At 31.7% G+C, this 22,940-nt stretch overlaps 1 protein-coding gene across 5 annotated transcripts in view; it reads right to left on the bottom strand.

Annotated features, from left to right (window-relative positions):
• Window positions 1-340: 340 nt before the first annotated feature.
• Window positions 341-22,940, bottom strand: part of Dna2 (DNA replication helicase/nuclease 2) — a 79,093-nt gene continuing 56,493 nt past the window's right edge. For 4 of the 5 annotated variants that reach the window (XM_076483825.1, XM_076483826.1, XM_076483827.1 and 1 more), the window contains 8 exons: window positions 21,899-22,153; window positions 19,075-19,379; window positions 17,537-17,781; window positions 7,065-7,258; window positions 5,017-5,103; window positions 2,988-3,273; window positions 1,772-1,954; window positions 341-1,183 (listed from right to left, as the gene is read on the bottom strand). In XM_076483825.1, the coding sequence (XP_076339940.1) occupies window positions 980-1,183; window positions 1,772-1,954; window positions 2,988-3,273; window positions 5,017-5,103; window positions 7,065-7,258; window positions 17,537-17,781; window positions 19,075-19,379; window positions 21,899-22,153 (1,759 nt within the window). In that variant the 3' untranslated portion in view covers window positions 341-979. Of the gene's footprint in view, window positions 1,184-1,771; window positions 1,955-2,987; window positions 3,274-5,016; window positions 5,104-7,064; window positions 7,259-17,536; window positions 17,782-19,074; window positions 19,380-21,898; window positions 22,154-22,940 lie in introns of those variants that run through there. The other variant, XM_076483829.1, reaches the window with a different exon arrangement.

Here is a 22,940-nt window from a genome sequence, read left to right as displayed (position 1 = left end):
CTATTGACTGATTTGCTCCTTCTATGGTCAGCAGCTTTAAATTAGAAATTATTACACCTGAATCTTAGGATCTTTGATCCAGCTATTCACATGTTAACTATTGTTTACATTAGATTGTTTACCACAGTAAGTTACCTGTGTTTTGTTCACTGCAAGGAATTGAACCCTAGATTTATTACAAGTCCATATGCTTATTACTAGCTCACTGGTGAATACTGTTCAGGTTGGAAGTACCTAACACCACTTCTTCAATTATTGTAGGTTTCACAACAATATTACATTTATAATACTTCTCACACTTTGATATATTATTACTAAGTTAAAAACACTCACAGAGAAGTTACAAAGTTCAATGAAAACAACTTTATTTTATTATACTTATAAAACACCCATGAAATATTTTATTCTGAATTCTCAAAAAAAAAGTTTTCTTACAAGATGTAAAGAATCATTAAAACCAGTAATTCCAGCACCATTTTCCAAAATAACGTGCATAAAAATTGAAAATGGTGCCAACAACTCTCAAAAATGAGCAACAATCTATATAAACATTATGAAATATTACTGATGTACCTCTTTCTGTTGAGATTTAAATTTGAATTTTTTTATAGTGCAGCCAATATAAACTTGTTCAAAGCAAGTAGGACGTAAGTTTCAAATACTCTGCAACACAAATATGTTCAACACAAAGTAGGAATGTGTGATATCATTAAACATAAAATCATATTTACTGAAAATTTTTTATACTAAAGTTTACACAAATTTTTTACACTATTGTTATTTTTTTTAGTTCTTCATCCTAAGAAAATTAACTTGGCACTATATTTTGCTAAATGTATAAAAATATATGTTTGAAAATTATAAAACATATGTTAATTTATTTCATGTTCCATTATGAGATGAAAAATTTTTATGAGCTCTACTAAGAAGACTTGACTGGAGATATGTATATAATGGAAAAATACATGTGCAGTGCTGTTTATAAACTATATATTATATCCTTATACTTTAGATGAGCTTCAGGAGGTAGATCTAACAACTGGAATTCCTGAAGTGCTGAAAGTAGCTGCTTAAAAGGTTCATAAAAGAGAAGGGTCATTTTACTACCAATAATAATTAGTTTGCATTTAGCACGTGTAATAGCAACATTAAGTCGACGGGCATCATGAAGAATTTCACCACTCTGAAAATAAAACATAAAAAAAAAGTTCAGCTGAACATACATGTAATTTTTTTTTCTAAACAATATCTTAATATGTTTCTAAAAATCAACTGAGTTCCTAATAAAAAGAAACTCTATAATACAGTTCACTATATTTAGTTCTAGAATTCCATCAAAACATCCCTTTCTACAAGGTAAATTATATGTTACTCTTTGTAGCATGTTACTAAATTACAGGCAAAAGAGTAACATGTTACTACTACTTTTTGATTTATCAAAAAAAAACACTAAAAGTAATAGTTGATTTTCTGTACACTTCTCACAGTCAGAACACTTAATTACTTCCAACTGTAAGCATTAAGGTAATTTTACTGTATAACTGTTTGGTTATAACCAACTATTCTGATTCTGAAAAGCTTAAGATATATTGTTCAAACCGTGGACTTGACAATATTTTCTTACTAGCCAAAAATAAAAATAAAATTTTTCTCACTGGAATCTATCTACCTCTTCACTGATAACTCAATAGTATCAAGATATTAATAAAACATACAACTTAACAAGAGAGCTTTGCTTAATTAATTTATTGAGGTCACCACTTTTCCTTACCGAGATATCCTGATTACTCCGAACACAAGAGAAAATAACTGCTTCCTTATCTCGTCCTTGATACTGATCTACAGTATTTATTTCCAACTCACATACATTATGTGCTCCAAGTGCTTCTCGCAACAGATGTACTTGCCTTCTGTAAGGTGTAATAACTCCAATGTTCTTTTGTTCTAAACCACCCTTTACACAAAAGATCCAAACAAAAGATAAAGCAATTGCAGTCCAAACAACCAATAAAGTTTAATAATGAAATTAATCAAAAGAATCAGCAAATATTACATATTTATACACACAGCTCTCTTCAATAATATTAGAGTTTATCAAACCAAAATATATGCCCTGCTTTCATACAGAGTAACTTAACTCATACTGAAATCATACAAGTTTTCCTTATTTTTATGAATTTGTTTATTTTCTGAGTTTCAGCTCTCACTTAAATCATATTTTTGAGGCAAATTTCATGTACCTCAACAAACATTAATCAAGATATAGATTTTAAATCAATATATTTGGGCACAATTTTAGTTTTAAGTGTATGTCAAATTTACATTTTGTAGATTATGATTCTGGTGTTTTATTTACAATGAGAACAGGTTCTGTAAAATAACTGAGTATAAATCTGAATTCATAAATAGTTTAATGTGAACTTTTATCAACTGAATTCATATAAGCCTACATAATTAACCCAGTAAATAGCAGTAACTGTGTATCAGTGGTCATGTGCTAACCCATTGGTAACAAACAATAGTATTTACTTTATCAGCTAGCAAAAATTATTTAAAAGCTTGAAAATCTTTTGCCATGAGAAAACAGAAAATACAAGTTAATTTCAAAGCACAGAAAAATACGTAAGTAAAAACTTTTTATTATTGATTGTTTCCCTTTTTTTTTTATCAGTAAATCAAAATACACAAAGTCAAACATTAGTGACAAAAAGTGTAAGTTGTGGTTTGTTAAAGTGTAACAATTTACATCTAAATGAAATACTGATCTCTAAAAAACAAGAACAAAAATATCTTCTTTCTGAAAGTCTGATTAAGACAAATTAACTAAATATTCAAAACTGAAATTTAAATACATTTCTGAATTTCAAATTTCAATTCCACTTTCACTGGATTTCCAGCAAATAACTGGTAACCTACTTTCAACTAAATATTATTTGGTTATCTTCAAGGTGTCATTACAAATGAGAGTCACACTATATGATACTTACTTTCAATAACACTAGTGCTAGTTGTGTAACAAGTTCCACTTCAACTGGGTTTGACACCAATCCCTGAAGATTACATGCCTCTTTAGCTGGTATAAGATCTGTATTTAACATAACCACAGAATATTTCAGTTCAGTTGCTAAAGCAATCATAGGCCAGGAATCAAGTGAAGGGAAGCACTGAACCAAGGAGGTGTTGTTTAAAGTCAAGGTTGCATTAGCAGTCTCTTCACTTCCACACTCCAGAGCCCCATTATACATAAAAAGATTGCTCAGTCTCATGACCTCACTAAAACCAAAAGATTTAAGTTTGTACTGTAATTATATTATTTTATTCTACTATTTTAAAGTACAATGGACAATAACACTGTTAAGGACCAAGTTAAAAATGTTTAGAGAGCATACAATATCTTCTATTAAAATTGATTTTCTGCTTTTAAATACACTAAGATAATATTTTAAATGTGTGGAATTAAAACTTAACAATATCAAAACATAATTAATATGAAATACAATTTCAGATCAAGTGGTATATTTTTAAGCATATAGTATTTAATTTGGAGTTTCAAATAATGGTTATGTAAGGCATTTAAGTAGAATCTTGTAATAAAAAATTATTAAAATGTTACAAATTATACAACAAAATTTTGTTTAATGTACAAGGAATTAACTTAGATTATTAAAAATCTAAAAATACTTTTTCTTCTAATAAATACAGTTGTTTATCTTTTATAAATGCTGAATTACAAAGCTAAAAAGGCATTTATGTGTCTATCCATACATACACTTTAGTAGAAATACTATTCAAATATGTACACTGTATTAAAATTCATAACCATAGTGGATTTACTTCTGAAACAAAATAAAACTGGAACTATTGAAATAGATAATACTTGACATAAAATAGTTGATTGAATACCATGGTTACTGTAGTAAAAATTACTACCTTAATTTAAGAAATGTGACAATACATTTGCAAACAATTTTTATATGTTAACTTTTTATCTTCAATTTAATCAATATTTAATACAGGTGAAAATATAAAACAAAAGCTTGAGTCAATAAATTGATAGTATACATACATTTCTAACATTATGTATGTTATTTAATTGGTTAATTTTACATTAACCAATATGTGTTTGAGTATGTACAAAAGATCATCCAAAGTATAAAATGAGTTCTAATTACAAAAATCTAATACATTCTACTTCTAAACATGTTAAATCTACCACACTTATGAATTTAATGTAAATTAATTTAAATATTATTTATTGTGATACATATAATCCAACAACATTCTGTCTAGGTATACCAATTATGGAATGTATTTACAATAATCCTTTGATCAACAATAAACAAGGTAAATAAAAAATTGGAAATTAAAAACCTGTAAATATGGATTTTAAATAATAATTTTTCTCCTTGATGTTACCTAATTTCACTTGGTGGAATTAAAATTGGAATTTGTAGTTTAAGTAAATAATATGTACAGTATGTCCAGCCTTGTTTCCTTACTTTTAATTTTTACAATTCCTATTTACATGTTTTTAAATTCCCAATTTTTCCTTTATCGTTTTTGCTGGCTTTTTTTTTTGTGCTCATATTATTATAAACCACTGTCATGGTGCATGATACAGTTGAATGTTTAAAGACACTGATTCTATAATGTACAAAACATTGGGTATCTACATTTTACAGTAATTTAATGGTCACCTATTACTGGCTAATAACATTAGTTTCACCTTGTATTTAAGTTTTTTAAATGAATGTCAGAAATTTGTTAAAAAATAACTTTAAGGGGTAATGATAACATTGTTTACACTACAAGTATAATGTTTTTTAGCTTATGTAAAAATAAGATTGTGAGTATTGTTTCAAGAACAAAAATACTTTGTAAGGTAGATTTTGCAGTAAGTATTTTTTTGTTTCATCAAAATCTAGTCAATCCCTATTATGGTTCCTGATAGTAATACATTTTTAAACATTTGCAACTCCAAAGGCAGCAATAAATACAACTTTTCATAAGTCTTACCTATTCATTCGATACTGTATGTTGAGATCTATAGTATTAGCTGGTGTTGAAAGATGTGAAAAAAGACTCTCTGACATGCCAAGATCCCTAAAATGGATTGTAAGACATCAGAAAATTAAAGTATCATGAATATAAAAGCGTTCTATAAATATTTTCAGTTTTTCACAGAACATGCTTTCAATGTATTTCTAGAATATTCTTTAAATGTCTATTTAAAAAATGTTAGCAAACAGAGCTGTAACAGTAAATCAGAGGCTTTGTCTGATCATTACTTAACCACTTTAAACATTATATATCACATTTAATTTAAATAAAAATTATGTTGAAGTATATTTTTAAAGTCAATTTTTATACAATGAAATTTTGCAATGGTGTTAATTAAAAGCATTTTAAAAACACAACTGTTAATATTTGTTTCCTTATAACACAGTTATTATTAATGAAATTTCACAATTTTATTGTACAAACTACTCAAACGTAATTTCACCACAAAAATATTAAAGATTACAAGTTTTATTCAGGAAATTTTGGATACAAAATGCTATTTCAACTTGTATTCCACTGAATACCAAAATGGACTTTTTTCAGAAAAGAATAATAAAGCACAGTCTGTCATTCAATTTACCACTTATTACCAAAATATACTAGTTTAGGGGAATTTTACCCCTCATCAGCAATTCTAAACAAGGATAAATCATAGAGTGATCCTATATTTATACAGGAACTTCAAGAATATATAGCATTTATGGTAAGATCAATGCTGCACACTCTTTAATTTCCTATATAAATATAAGATCTACATGCGAGTAAAACACATCACACTTAAAATGCTTTTATTTTTCTTCTCCATCTCTCTTGTAACAAAATGAGAGCAACAATTTGAATAAGATGCATGATATCATAAGAATACTGTTCATTTAGAAATAGTGTTCATTGATAACCCTGTTGAAAATAAGGAAAGCCATACTGAAGACTTGAGACAGTTTTTGAAATCCTTTGTATCATGTTCAAACTTTTCTGAATAAAATTTATAAATCTCAATGTGTCTGGTAAAATTTAGTTCTAGAAGTCTTTAAGACATAATAACTTTAACTATGAAGTTATCTTCACAATCACGCTGTAATTAACTTAAAATTATAGCAAGCAGATACAAATTAACTTTAAGCCTACTGCATTATTTCTGAAACAATTATTAATATTTTAAGGTGTGTGTGTGTGTGTGTGTGTGTGTGTGTGTGTGTGAAAAAATTATTTAACTACAGATTTTCATCGAGTTCTTTCAGGATTAAAAAATGCTTCACAAATGTTTCAAAGATATGAAAACTTAATAGCTCAATGCAAAATCTATTTATGTATCTTAAATATTATACATCAACTCCAGCAGTAAAACGTAAATCTAATAATACAATGAAAGACTAAAATTCCAAGTCCTCTAGATATTTAAAATATTAACAACAAAATAACTTTAAATAAGATCTTACTGGGTTAGAGAATATGAACAAAAACCTGGGAACTTACAGATAAACTTATTAAATTTACCTTTTTCACCAAATATGAAATTTAAGGTTAATAACATTAGTCAGTTTCAAAAAACATTTTCTGAAGTCCAACCTCTCTTTTAACCTAGATTATTCAATACGTTTTTACAATCTCAATTTTTATATCCTAACAATAATTCTTTTCAAAGTTTTACTTTTATAAAATTCCTCATTACACTTGAAATACAGACTAGTAAAAATGATATGAAACCATTACACATATCAGCTAAATTTCCCAGTCACTAACAAAATATAAAATAAGTGAATGTTAACAAAATAAATTGCAAATTGCTTATGAAAAACAATTTACATCCTAACAAAAATTTATATGCTAGAGATTAATAAAACCAAAGATGCCTATTGTGAAATGGGTTGAGATGAACAAGGATGTCTTTAAGATAAAGACCAATTTTTTTATAATCTCAAATCTTTTGAACAGGAAATAATTGTCTGTATCTCATGTGTAATCATCACTAAACACATATAACTGCAATATCAATGAAACAATACCTTGCTTGTTTGCTTTGCACAACAGGAGGAAGTTGTTGGGGATCACCTACAAGGACAAATCTGTGACAATAAAATAAAGGGCCTAAGCTCGCAACTTGTAGTATTTGAGATGCCTCATCTATGATACAGAAGTCAAATTTTCTTCTTTTGAACAACACATGATTGATGCCTAAACAAGTAGTAGCTACAACAGGCTGGGAAACAAGAAAACTGAATAAGCCAAATAACATGTACCTGACAACAAAAACAGTAAGAGAAAATAAACTGAAATGAAGTAAACATGGCTATCAAGAAAAAAATCATGACCTATAACTTAAACAAGTTACTAAAAAACACTTAATCACCAATTAACAAACTACGTTTCAATTGAGAAATAAATATCTTCTAGTATGTGTTATTTGTGACTGTGCCAATTCTTAAAGGAATGTCACTTTTCCTCAGAGATGTCTTTCAAATTTCTTCAAAAGTATTATGCTAAAATGTCATGCTCCATCCATTTGAATGTGATAGAACAAAACTGAGGGGTTAGTCCCACCTTCCTTCAAACTAAGTGAGAATTTTCTGTCCCGACTTTAAATTTTGTTACACTACTCATTTCCAAAGACAAAGCAAAATAAATCCCCACCTACATTTCTTTTATGTCTCTCAAGCATTTGAACAGATGATGGCAGAAAATTATCATGAAATGAGGAGAAAATTTCAGTTAGAAATGTATTTGCTAAGGAATAATTCTCCAAAATGTTAATAACAAGAAATCTGAGTGAAGCTTACGCACAAAATTTGCAGTAAATTCACAAAAATTTATTTAAAAAATAAAAAAAATGAGAGAGAGAAGTTATTTTAATGAACCCATTTCCTTCTTGGGTTATACCTATCAAACTCAAATAACTATTTAAAAGTGTTAATACCCACACCAGTTGATCTGAGATGCATTTTTATTCTAAGTGGGTCTCTCATCATCAAGAATTAAATAATTATTCTTAGCCCAAGTGGATACCCAGTCCAAAGATAGTAATATCTTAAACCAAGAATTAACCTATAACCTAAACAGTTTATTTTTAGTCTGTTGTATATGTAGGCATATTTTGAGATTGTGCACATAACAGACATTGTAATCAAAATCAGACAAAATAAACTGAGTTAACATAAAGTGCAATAAAAGAGTTGTTTAGCTTCTAAACTTCAGTAAAAAAAATTACAATTGGATAAATTTATATTTTTATTTGAAAATGAGAAATTTAAATACTTCAACCATAAACATTGGCTGCTCTCTCAGCTGTAAGTGAAGATAATATCTTTAATTGGGTTTGCTGACCTCTCTTTATCCTTCTGATTAAAACCTGACTTTTGCATTACTTGTACATTTCATTCCATGAGAAGCTGATGTCATTAGTTAGGCATGAGTCAAATATACTTCCTGTAATCAAGTTTGTATCAAACTCAAAAAAACCTTGTTTTGTAAAATATTTGTCTTTACAGATTTTTATTGTATGGAGGATAGGATTTTTATAGTTGAGGTAAGTATCTGTTTAAGTGAAATTTAAAAATATAAATTTTCATTTAATATACAATGCCATCACTTTTGAGAAAGGAAAAGGTCAAAGTCATGAAAAACTAATAATGAGAAGAGAGTGAGATAACAGCTGTCTAATTACAAAGTGCCAGGAAAAAGCAAAGCTTCACATGGTTGGCCATCAATGCAAAGAGGTCATGCATTAAGAATCCACTGAAGTGCAGTATTACACTACAACAGAGAATACTATATATTACAGTAAGCAATCTAAGAATGCATACAAAGACCCAAGTCATTCCTTAGGGATTAACAGCTTACTGTAGAATAACATTTAGCAAGCATTCTCAAACTCAAGAAATAGGAAGATGATGAGGAATCCTTTACTATTAAATAACCAGTAAGATAAGTTGAATGTCATACACCTCAAAATGTAGTACAATGGGTCAAACAGTAATGAATTATTCCTCAAATGGGACTTATTTAAAAGTATATCATCCTGATCAAAATAGCTGCAGAGAATGATAAATATGAGGTAAAACTTCCTAAGATGATTATTAATACATAAAGCACCTAAATGAAAATATTCTAGTAATACAGTTTCTAATAAGTTACAGTAAGAAGAATATTAAAAGTTTATTCCTTAATATCAAATATGTTGTATTATGGAGTAAAAGAAATTTGCCACTGAAAATAAGTGAATCTGATGCATCCCACATAGAGTAACTATTGGAGAGGAGGTTAGTAGGAATATTTGTGGATGAAACTTTAATAAATTGAAGATAAGATGGAATAAAAAATTTATATAAGCTTGAGTGTTTCAAATAAAGACTTCTTAAATGGCTTAAGGTAAAAAAACATCTTAAAGAAACTGCCTGGTAAGAAGACCAACACACATTAGAATTAAGGTACATGACAGATGGTTTGGACTGAAATAGTAGTCTATCTGAAACAGCCCATCATGCCAAAGAAAAATACACAATAAATTGTTTTAGTAATAAAACAGAGGAATGTGAATCACAAATAAGAAAAAGAAAGATTAAAAAAGCTTCTACATCTAACAAACTAATAACAGCTCAATCAACCTAACACTGAAGTCAGGAAGAGAAGACAGGTTGATTCAAATCTAGCTACAACCACTACAACAGTGGTCTTTCTTAGGACATTCCTGAAAATGTTATTTAACCACAGACATTCTCTCATGTGCAATTTTTTGTATGTCACATAACTACCTATCTACAGACACATAGATCTACAGGCAGATGAACGCCAAGTAACCATTAAAGAATCAAAGTTACATTACACAATAACAACTTATAATACTACTAATGGGTATATTGTAGTCCATATCTTGTTGATGAGTGAAATAATGATGAGGCAGGCACTTATCATATTTTTGAAAATAGAATTCAGAATATTTGAATCTAGCTATATCCATGTATCATGGAAGATGTAGATAACGGATATAGAGATGTACTGGATCTTCTTCATGAGTTGAGTGGAAAAATCATATATCATTCTTTCTTTTGGTTGTTAGATTATTAAGTGGTAAAAGCAATGAATAGTTGTGTTAACACAGTGAAAACAACTGAACTTATTCACAAATTTCTTTTTTTTATGGGTGTTATGCAAGAATTGTAGTACTTTTTGCAACTATGAGCATCATCTAAAGGCAAACACAGAAGCTAATTCTACTGGTGCTTGAACTGAAGGTAATCAAATACTTAATGTGTGAAATAAAACATTTTTGCAGGTAAACAATGGAGAAGATAAAAACAAATATCTTGTCACTTATGTTGGTTTTAAATATCTGTAGGATAAACAAGAGTAGAGTATATAAAACATAAAACACTCATTCTTTCAGAATGTTTATTCTTCCTGCACTGCTATACGTAGTTTTAACTTAATTAAGTGATCAGGACTGACTGTTTATATGACTGTTTTAATTTATTTTGTATTACGTTTAACTGTGATATCATTCATGAATTACAGGAACATGTTTTTTAATTTAATTACAGCAGAAGTTTGTATGGAAATGTAATTATACACAACTTTTGTGACTATATCATTGCTTAGCTACACAAGTTATTAAACTGATATTCAGTGTACAGTGATGCATCTAAGAAAACTAAGTCACAAATAATGCTGAAAGGCTTCATTTGCTGATGATTTTAACAGAATTATTACTTACAATATCAGTTGGTTCATGAACTTAACCACTCTGAACGTGGAAAACGCTGAAAACTACACATACACCAAAATTTTCCTCGGAAGGTTTTATTATTGGTTATATGGAAGTTATAAACTGACAACAAAATGCCAGCTGTTTATGGTTGAATTTGTTTGGTTGGTTGATTTGGTGTTTTATGACACAAAGCAGCTAAGCTATCTGTGCCAAACATCTGGTAAAATGTTAAAATTAAAGTAAATTTAGTAAAATTCATAAAAGGAAATTAAGGTAAAGCAAAACAAAGTTAAAAAAGAACAAATATCATTAAAACCAATGTTTACATCTAGTCTACAGTGTTAAGAGAAAAACTACAGTAATACAAGTTGTAAAGGACTTTCTGTAACATAATTGTAATTATCATAACTCACCAGGACGATTAGCAGGTAAGTACAAAAACCTCTGTCAATCACCTGCCTAAAGTTGGCTTTTCCAGTCCTGGTTCTGAGTTATTTGACATTATGGTCATTTTCAAAAAGTAAAGTAATAAAAGTATCAAGACTTTTAGCAAAATTTTAATAATAACTTGCCAGGATGACTAACAGGTAGTTCAAACAGCAGCGTTAGTCACCTGAAGTTGGCCTTTCCAGTCCAAGTTGAGTTATTTGATGTTACAGCAATTTTCTAATTTCAAATTGAGCTAGATGGACTGTGATTCTTAAAAGGGAATGACATTAAAAAAAGGTCTAATGTATAAATTTAAAAACTTAAATTGCATTAAAAAGATAAATAGTCTTTAGAAAAACTAAAAACATTCCCAAGGTGGACAGTTTCACCATTACCAATAACACTGTCTAACATTATGGACAAACCTTGGGACAGAACATGTTTAAAATGGTGCTGTCCTTGAGCGTCATAACGATGGCATGAAAGTAAAACGTGGGTTATTGTGACCTGAGTGTTACAAAGACTATATATTGGTGCATCAGTTCCAGATAAAAGAAAAGGACGAATTAAAAAAACTGTGACCAATGCGTAGTCTTCTTAGGCCAACTTCCTCTTTCCAATCCTTATGGAAGCAAGACGGCCAAATTCCAATATGGGGTTTTATTTGGAAAAAGATTGTTTTCACATTGCTCACTCCAAGTCAACTTCCAGCTGGCATGAAGATGAGCCTTGAATACAGAACTATAGTCCACGTATGGAATAGGCACAGCTATGATAGTGCCATAGCAGATAGATTTAGCTGCGGTGTCGACGAGCTTGTTTCCGTAAATACCAATGTGGCCCGATATCCAGAAAAACTGGACAGAAGTAGATGTTAAAGAAAAATGGCCAATCGGTTTTGAATATCAGTGAGAACAGGGTGAGAACTAACGTGTACCGACTCTAGGGCCAGTTGAGAACTAAGCGAGTCAGTATAAATAGTGCAATTTGAGTACTGCTTAGCTTCTATGTGATCCAGGGCAAGAGAAATAGCATACAGTTCAGCAGTGATCACAAAAGCTGTAGAGGGTATTCTGCATACAACCACAGAACCACAACAAGCCATGACAAAGCCCACACAGTCACCTGATTTTAAACCATATGTATAAATAGGAATGGAAGGATGGTTTGAAAGATGTTCAGCAAACAGCAGACAGGTATTTCTAATCAGGAGTGGGGAATATAAAAAGCCATGGTGGAATGGGCTGACCAGTGGATACAGCAATGTCATCCAAAGACAAACCCAATTCATCCAACTGTGCCTGTATACAAAGGCCAAAAGGAGCAATGGCAGATCATCTGTTCTGATAAAGTAAGCCCACTAAGGAAGAAAAACACAACCCCAGGTGGAATGCTCTGGTAAGGAATGAAGTTTCAAAGCATATAGTAAAGACAGTTGTAAACGGCAGAGGTGCAAAAAAAGAGGACAAATTCTACGTACAAGCTCTGAACTGGGGAAGTGCAGAAAGCCCCAATGAAGAGCCAAAGTCTTTTATGATGAATGGAGTCCAGCATCTTTAAGGCTGAGGTCCTGGCAGAGCCATAGACCAGTGATTCATAGTCAAGTTTCAATTGAATAAGAGCATGATATATCTTTAGCATAGAATATCAGTCCGTTCCCTACGTGGAGGAAGAGAGAACACAGAGGATGTCCAGTGCTCTTGTACATTTGACCCATAGCCACTTGATGTGTGATATAAAGGTCAGTTTACAGTCAAAGATGATCCCCAAGAACTTTGTCTCAGGGACCACAGGCAGCACAACTTCACTGATATACAGAGTTCAGGATCAGAGTGAATACCCCATTGGTGGCAAAAGTGCATCCAAACAGTTTTAGAGAGAGAGAGAAGTTGAGACATTTGCTGTGGCCCACTTCAATAAAGAATTGAGAGCATCTGTAACTGCCACTAAATATACCTCATGTTCAACAACTGACATGAGATGTGAAAGTAATCAACATAGAGCCCATTTGTAACAGTAAGAGGGAGCCATTTAGTGATGGCAATAATCTTTATACCGAAAAGTGTGACACTCAAAACACAGCCCTGAGGGACCCCAAGTTCCTGTACAAAAGAACGGGAAAGTGTCAAATCCACACGAACTTGGAATCTCCTGTCCATTAAAAAATTTTTGATAAACATGGGTAAATGGCAACGTCACCCATATATATGGAGGTCTCGCAAAATGCCATACCTCCATGTTGAGTCATAAGCTTTCTCAATGTCAAAGAATATTGATACAAGATGTTGTCATTTGAGAAAGGCTTCTCTGATTGATGTTTCAAGTCAAATCAGGTGGTCCATGGTGGAATGCTGTCGTCAGAACCTACGCTGGGTGGGTAATAGAAGGTTGTTTGAGTTGAGGAATCAAACGAGACGAGCATGAACCATCCTCTCTAAGGTTTTACAGAGAAAGCTCATCAAAGCAATTGGATGGTAGTTTGAAGGAATCTTGGGCTTAAAGAAAGGTAGGACAATAGCCTAGCACCAGCCATCAGGAAAAACATTCTCCTGCAATGTCCATTTAGAAATAATCAGAAGATCAGCAAGAAAAGCAGGAGATAGAGGGTGCAGTATTTCATAGTGTACACCATCAGGTCCAACCAATGAACTGCCAGACTGATGAAGGGCCAGTTTGAGTTCCACCAATATAAAGGAATGATTACAGTCATAGAGACAATCAGCTCAAATGAAAGAGGTGATCGCTCTTTCCGAGTCTTGATGGCTAAGAAGGTGGAGGAAGAAGCAGAAGTGCTAGATACCCGGCAAAAGTTTTCACCTAAAGTATCGGCGATGATCCGTGTATCAGATACTTTCTGGCCATCAGAGAACAAGAGTGAGAGGGGGACAGAATAATATTGCCCAATGATCTTTCAAATCCTGTCCCATATGGTTTTAGAACTGGTGGTAGAAGATATGCTGGTTGTGAACTTAATCCAAGATTCCTTCTGGTTTTGACGACTTACCCACCAAGCATATGCATGGGCCTGCTGGGAAGCGATGCAGTGCGAGAGTATAGGATACCTACAGAAAGTATCCCAGGCCCGTTTTTGAGCCTTCCATGCCATGTGGAAGGCAGGATTCCACCACAGACAAGGATATTGTGGAAAGCATGTTGAGGTTTTAGGAATACACTGAGCAGCTGCTTGTATAATACAGTCAGTTACTGCTGCCACACAATCATCCATTGATGGTTAACAGATGATGGCAGGATCAAGTTCTGTGAGAGCAGTGAAAGAGGGCCAGTTTGTTTGATCCAGCTTCCACCTGGGCATGCAGGTCAGGTGGCATCGACCACGGCCAGTCTCTCTCAAAATTATAAGAAAATTATCACTGCCTCATGGATTATTGTCAATGGGAGAATAGTGAAGGGAAGCAAATTGAGTGATCAACAGCAGTAAAGGACTGACTAGGTGCATGAAAATAAGTAGTAGAACCAGTATTTAAAAAGAAAGGTTGTAATCAGAGAGCATACGCTCTATGGTGTAACCATTCCTATCAATATCAGCACTTCCCCAGAAGGGACGATGTCCATTAAAGTCCCCCAAGATTAAAATGGGAGACGACACCTGTTCAATGAGAGCATCAAGGTTTGATTGACCATAGATCTCTCCAGGCAACAGGTAGAAAGAACAAAAAGTAATGGTACAAATCAAGAAAACAGGGATGGCTATGGCCTCCAAGGGTGTATTGAGTGGTAAAGACAGAGTGGGCACATGCTGATCAACCAACAGTGCCACCCCTCCATGCACTCATCCATCATTCAGCCTGTCATTTCTGTACAAAGAAAACTGCTGAAAGGTGACTGTATTGACAGGTTTCAGAAATGTTTCCTGTAAGGAAAGACATACAAGATGGTAGGAAGCAATCAGCGTTTTAATGTCATCCAGATTAGAATGTAAACTTTGACAGTTCCATTGTATTAAGTGGCCATTTCTATTTAAAGTAGACGAATTAGGCGGATAACCCTTCTGTTTATGACCATGTCTTTTTTCTTTACTGTCTTTATTCGAGGGAAGTCTATTGGCCTCCATGGATCCTGCCCTGGGTCGATTGGGCAGGCCTTTGCTGTTGGAAGAGGATTCCAGAGACTAAGAACGTAAACGAATAATCATTTTCCATCTTGGAGTGAGAAAAGAAGATGTATCCGAGGTAGTGCCTGTACCAGGAACAAAAGGAAGTGGATCTTGGGATTTGCTGGAATGTACGTAAGGGACAGATATGAATGTTGAAGCTGATTCATTAACTTTTTTGACCATAGAGGTCAAAAGACTTTCCATTTGGTTTTAGAACAATTCTTTTGGAGGCACAGAGAGATCTGTCTGCATTTCCACTGTAGTAGTGGAACGAAATGTAGCAGCATACGTCCGAGATGAAGTGGTGGACAGCAACTTTCGAGCCTCAGGATAAGTAATGTTACAAATCGTTTTCAAATGCTGCACCTCATTTTCTTCCAACCATTGAGGGCAAGAACAAAAGTAGAATGAGTGAAAGCCATTGCAACTGATGCAATGAGGGTCCATTTCACAATCACAGGTATTGTGGTCCTTGCAACCGCAATGAGCACACATCAAGGAACCACAACATGACGTCTTCGAGTAACCGAACCGTTGACACTGGAAACATCGAAGAGGATTTGGAATGTACAGCCATACCCTGCAATTAAGATAACCTGCCTTGATGGTGGCAGGTGGATGTGGTGATGTAAATGTCAGAATGAGGACATTGGTCAGCATCATAATTCCATCTCTGTGAGTAGAGATACACCTCACTGCAGAAACTCCTTGGGTGGAGAAACCAGTGTGAATCTCTGACTCAGGGATGTTTTTCAAATCCCTCTCAACAATAACTCCTCATGATGAATTCAAAGTAGCATGAGGTGTAACCTGAATAGGTATATCCCCAATTACCTTTGAATGCAAGGAGTTCACTGTGTTGAGATGTGGATGTTTCAACCAATATGCCATCAGATGGAAGCTTCTTTACTGACTTTGGAGAGCCAGCAAGTCCCTCTAGTCTTTTCTAAATGAAAAATGGAGACATTTGCCCTAAAGGTTTGTCTGAAAGAGAAAGTAGTATAAGAAAATAAGGTACAACAGGTATTACAGATGTTGAAGATTGCTGCTCCGAATCTTCAAAACGTGGTCGTTTACCCGTAAACTGTTTTTCATTAATTTATTTAAGTTTTTACTTGGAGGATCCATAATAATAAAAAAAAAATTCAGTGCCCACTAACCCCACCCACCATAAAGCCCTATGAGGGAACGTGCAACTATGCCAAACATGGACACTGCAGCAACACTAGGGTTTTGTGAGCACTATACCCAAACACCAGCATCAGATACAATGTCCACAACACCTATTGAGAACATCCAACACTGGTACTTGGTTGACTCTAGCCCAAGTGGACCAGCCACCCCAAGGCTGCCCATCTGCAGAAATTCAAGGCCAAAGTGGTGTGTTAGGGTTAGACCCCTCAATCACTAGATCCTCTCTTCCCCTTCACAGGTCACCACGCACTGCAAACGCATGGATGGATGTTTAGATTCCAGAGGAGGTAAACTGAAAGAACAGAACCTTCCCTGGGAGGTCCCCCTACCACGTACAGGAATCCACACCAAGGAGTGGTTCAATTTAAAAAATATAACAGCATATCACTTTATATTAATCACTTTATATTAGTGTGTATTTCATATTTTGAAGTTCCTCTACTGCATTGATGAATTTGTTTATGTTTATCTATTTGAACGGTTCTGGTGAAGTAGGTCCATTATATTTCAAAGTTTTTTTCAATAACATGGCTTATATTGTTCAATGTTTTAATCATTTAAGTACATCTTGCAAAGTACTCTCATTTGCCACACAACATTCAGCATGTGTCCTATTTGATGCATCAAAGCTGTTTTTATACATCCAAAAACATTTTTATGCATAATTCATGCAAGGTCTGTCACATGAAATGTTTTGAAATTTTATGATTTTCTTACATTTAGTGAGAAGTTTAAGTTCCCCAAAAGTGTTGTGTAAAAAAAACTATTAAATTATAAGCAATATTGGTTCAATTTCACTAAACTAATCAGATTATATAAAAATAAATCTTTTATTACAGTTCTCGATACATGTAAATAAAAAAAATTTTATTCTCGATTAAATAAATGTTAGAATTTCTTTGTTGTATGCACACAACTGCTAATTTCCATGAGTTTCATACATGGCAAAAATCAGCAGGATAACCAACTGTAATATATGATTTTTTAAGACTGTTAAACATTTACATATTTTATCCTAAGATAAAATTTAACAGACTCACCTTTGAGAGATACAAATTTCTCAGCTCTTCAACAGAATTAATTTCTTCAGTTAACTTTTCACTACAGAATGGCTGAACTTGGGGGTGGATTCTTCCCAGATGACCAAGACGAATGAAGTTCACATTGTGGTTAAGTAATTTGAGCAAGATATTGTCCACAGCAGAATGGGTGTAACTTGTCAGAAGAACGGAATAACCAAACTTCACTAAAATCCTCACCAAAGATACAATTGCTAATGTTTTACCTGCAAAGTGAAAGAAAATAACATTTTATAAATATACTATCACTTACAGTTTTGTAAGAAATTAAGTTTGTTTAGTCCAGAACTGTTATTTGTGTGAATGCTAAAGAAAATTGTGAACAGTTGTTATAAGTGAATGACTGGAAATAAATGTATTGTCACATTTATGCTTTACAAAACTATGTAAGAATTTTAATTTGAAATTTAGTAAATAATAACAAAAACTTGTGAAAATAAAAGTTATGAGCTCACAATATGCAGATGAATCCACATTATGACCAGTTACAAACTGCAGTTTCCAATAATAATTTCTTAAGTCAATGATAGAAACTGCCTGTTGTTCAATGGAGCACGATATGTAATGTAGACATACAGTATCTAATTAATAGCTCATAGTTATATTAATTTGCACTTAAAATCAAAGTTATCAATAAACTAATTCTACAATAATGGACTCTTTTATACTTGTATTATTAAGTACAGTTAAACAAAACTGCTAAAACATAATAAAATACAAAACTGAAAACAAAGCAAATAAATATGATATCACAAGCATTCCATTTTGTAATGTTCCTAAACAATGTGCTACATGGGCTCTGTTCAACATTGGGAATCAAGTTCAGGATTTTTATCACTCTTAAGTTAAGAGATGTACTTCTGACCTATTATGAATGTTCTAGATATTTAAAAAAAAAGTAATATGTGGTATTGTTAGTCTTACTATATTATGCAACATTATACATTTAAAATATTTGTTTCATTCTTCCCTCTTGTTTTAAACACAAAACTGTTTACATCTAAATACAAGTCACATATGTAATATAAAGACATTTATAAGAATTATGTATTGTAGGGAATTCACTATCTAACCTGGATTAGAAAAAATATTTTATAATTGTTACTCTGAATTCAATGACAAAGTAACTAATATCCTGGATTCCTTTTCTTTTGAGGAAATTAATGCACAGCACATTTTTTCTTTCTGAATGTTAAAAAAAGCTTGTAAAGTATGAATCAAATAAAAAGCATTACCCTGCATAAGATTACAAACTGATAAAAGCTTTATTTCAAAAAAATCATGGTTTTCTCAAACTCTGTTGAAAAACAATGTATATGTAAATATTAACAACATGTGTAAGAAAATATTTTAAAACATTACGAAAATTGGCATCATTTTGTTAAAATACAAAAGAAATAGCAAAGCACTGTAATAAAACCAGACAAATGATAATCTTATTTATTTTAAAGACTTCTAAATTAGCAATTGCTAACAAATCACATTATATCATCCTCTACCTGTTCCAGGCATTCCTCTCCACATGACATAATCTTTGCACATTAAAGTCTTTAATATAGCTCTCTGTTGTGATTTATTGAGACATTTCATGATTTCTCTGCCTTTCAGAACCACCTGCTTATCTAAACGACTTAAATACTCAGGTTGTTTTCTGTCAATTACAAAACTTCGGATATTCTCTGCCTGTGGATCAGGAGACATAAGTCGTACCAAGTTAACAAAGTTGAGAGCTATCATGCTAGAGGACACATTAAGATCAATTCTAAATACCAAATGTTCCCAATCTTGTCTCATTGTTAAGTCCCTGTAAAAAAAAAAATATATATATGCTAAGTCATCTTTTTCTTTCTTTAATAAACTATTTTGAAGCCTAGAAATCTGCATTACACTATATCTGAAAAAGAATTTTCATTTGGCTAAGCATGGTATGCACTAAATGTAAAAACACTATAAGAAACTACTTTTGTGAGACTAGTTTCCTCTGAGAAATGCCCATAGTCAACACTTATTTTTTTTTTATACATGTAAAAACAGCTTGCTTGGGTTGAGAAAATTTTTTTACGTAGAGGAGTGAACAATGTTTCTACCTCCTTCAGTCATCGTCAGGTTCACAAAGAAAGAGAGAGGTAACTTACCGGAAGCTGACCACATGTTTGAAAGTTTGAAATTTTCCAAACCTAGGCTTTTATACATAGTCAAGAGGTTTTATGCACTTTCGAGACTGGATCAACAAATTTTTATGGACATATAAGGAATCATTCAATATAACTCCTGATATTTCAATTCAAAAGAATATTTATAGTGGGACTACCAAATGGGAGATCAAAGAACTTGGAGAGTTCTCAAGATAACTGCACTGTACAAATAACAAGTTGAATTAGGTAATTTACTGAGTTCCAAATCAAAGTGAAGAAAAAGTCTAATTATCTTACTTAACATTCTTCAAGTTCAACTAAAATAAATATTTTGAGTGAACAGTAAGAACTCAGAACTAATTTCACTTCAAAAACAGAATTGCACTATTTAACAATTGAAAAGTTGTCTATAAACATTATCAGTTGGAACGATGTTTAAATTACATGTTTTAGCATCATATTTAGAATCAGTAAAAATCTATCAAGAACTTAAGTTCTGGCATAGCAAAAAAAAAAAAAATTAACTCTTGTCAGGATTTCTATATATAGAAGCACTTTTTCAATCCTTAAATGTCCAGGTAAACTGATTCAATGCACTTCACATACAATTTCTTTTCCTGCATTACAATCAAAACTGAATGATAAAATAGTTTGAAACTTCAGCTGAACATCCTATAAATTAACTTCTAATCAGTGATGTCGAGAAACCCACTTGTTGAGAAATTTATATGCAAAAACGGCTCATTTGGGTTGACAAAATATTTTACATAGAAGAGCGAACAACATTTCGACCTTCTATGTAAAATATTTTCTCAACCCAAACGAGCCATTTTTGCATATAAATTAACTTCTGCAAATAAAATATCTAATTTTGTATGTAATAAATGTATAAATTCAGAAATTTAAAAATTCAATAATAGTTAATTGTAATGTTTAATAAGCAACAATTTGAGTTACAAATTTTTTAGATTTGAATAACTGACTTATGTTTTCCTATATTCTTGTAAAACTTGCCAATAGTTTTTATTTAAACTTTAAATTTACCTTTTCTCCAACTTGATAAACAATACACATAGTTCCACTGGGTTTATAATCACTGCTGTCCATAAAAATAACCTTTTACCATATAAATTTTATGAGCAAAATGACATTAGCTGACAAGACCTAGTGTAAACAATGTCTAACTACAGCAAAATTTGATATGAAGAAGTGAGAAATGATAACGAAACCTACATCATATTGTTCTATTAAAAATATTTATTTTTTATTATCACAATTCAAGTGAAATGTAAAATAATAAAATAATTTTCTTTTTATAAATTTAAAAAAATAATTTTAATTGTGACAAAAGTTGTTTACAAAATATTTTTCTTTAAGCAGCATATCAATATTTTTAATTATTATTTTGTTTAGATCTTTATATCGGCTTAAACAGTTTAAAAGAACACACAAAAACAGCTTTAATTACACGTTTTGATCATTTCTCATAGCAACTAAATTTGAGAAAAAGTAATTGGCTAAAATCAACGAAACTTCACTTGAAAGTTTCAAATTACAGCTTTTTGTTCAAAACTACTTCAATTTACCTCTTAGAAACTCCAAGTACCACATTATGCTCAGGAACAATTCAGGAAATTCAAAAATACTAAAGTTTTCACTTAAAATGCATTAAAATCAACCCAAAATAAACATTTGTGATTAATTTTTTTTATGAATATATTTCAATAAAACTTTTTTATTAAATAAATTTCATCTCTGAGGTTTTCTTTCTTTGTAAATGTGTGGAAAATAAGTAATAGCTTGTTTTCAATATGTATCTTTTATCTTGCCCTTGAATAATAAAGTGTCCTCCACTGGGCACCAAAAAGTTAAATGTGCTAAGCTTAACTAGGAACTAGTATAAAATGTTAAAACACTGTGAGAACTAACCTTTATAAATTAGACTCACTGTTAAATATCTTAATTTACTTATTTTACACATTTTAGAGCTGTTGAAAAGCAAGATAAAAATGAAAAACCAAGACCATTTATAACAAAGGATATTTATACTCTATTTTCCCCTCTTTTGCAACAAGTTATACTGGCAAAACTTTTAATTAATTTTTTACCTATTTACTCATTGAACCACTACAGAATGTGAAATTAACTATCTTAATGCAATATCATCAATTTATTCACACTTCCTTACTTGTCAGTTACTACTTCAACAGAATTATTGAGCACTGATAAAACAGTTCCCATTGCAATGGCAATCTCTTGACAAATTCCATCCTTGCTTATCAAAACAAAGTCACAAGGATTCAAACCAATGCCCTTCAGGTTCTCAAATGATGCAGAAGAATCCTTTTGAAAAGTCAACACCCACTGATCATTACCAAGTTGTTTACTGTATCTTACAGATGATCTCAAAGTCATTCCACTCAAGCAAATACCTTTCTTCTCCCTGAAAAAAAAATATATATTATTTTACTATGGTTTAAACAAAAAATTTTTTCTCTTGCTAAAAAATAAAAATAACAAATACTATAATATTTTGTCTGGCTGAAATTTATGTAGCATTCCTTTCTCCCTCCAGTTATTCTAACTGAATGTACACAGCATATTAGAAAAGAAACATACAAAAAAATTTACAAGTCTGTATACACATACACACACACACAAATAAGATGTGGAAAAGTATGTGTGCTCAAGATATGTCTGTGAATGGCTATCATAAGTCTTACTCAGGGTCTGACAAATCAGTGCAATTTGATGGTCATGTGAAAAATAAAAATACTTTTTCTAATGTACAGTTTGCAATTACAAAACCTCTGGAATTTCTCATATATGTAGTTGATTTTTTTTTAGTATCCTGTATACTGTACCTGGTAATTACTCTCTTCTATTATAAACTGTTGCTAAACTAGTAATGTAGGATAAAATTAACAGTTGTAACTCTGAGATCAAATACATACCATGTTGAACAGCACAATGAAAAAAGGTCATGGCAAACACACTTTGACTTTAACCATCCATATAAGATTATTTTTGTACAATATTGACAAAAATTTTAATTTCTCTATTAGATAAATATATTACAAAGAAGATTCTAATTTTTCTACAGCAGTTGTGAAATTTCAGGCTCACAGTAGTTTTCATGGCAGTTGGTTGACATTATGCTCACATTTTAAAGATAATCAACTGTTGCAAATCAAACGTATTTTACTCATTGCAAAAATAAAGTAATAAAC

This window comes from Tachypleus tridentatus, chromosome 13 (assembly GCF_004210375.1).
Source record: "Tachypleus tridentatus isolate NWPU-2018 chromosome 13, ASM421037v1, whole genome shotgun sequence".
NCBI classification, from domain to species: Eukaryota; Metazoa; Arthropoda; class Merostomata; order Xiphosura; family Limulidae; genus Tachypleus; species Tachypleus tridentatus.
This window is presented reverse-complemented; position numbering and strand designations above follow the sequence as displayed.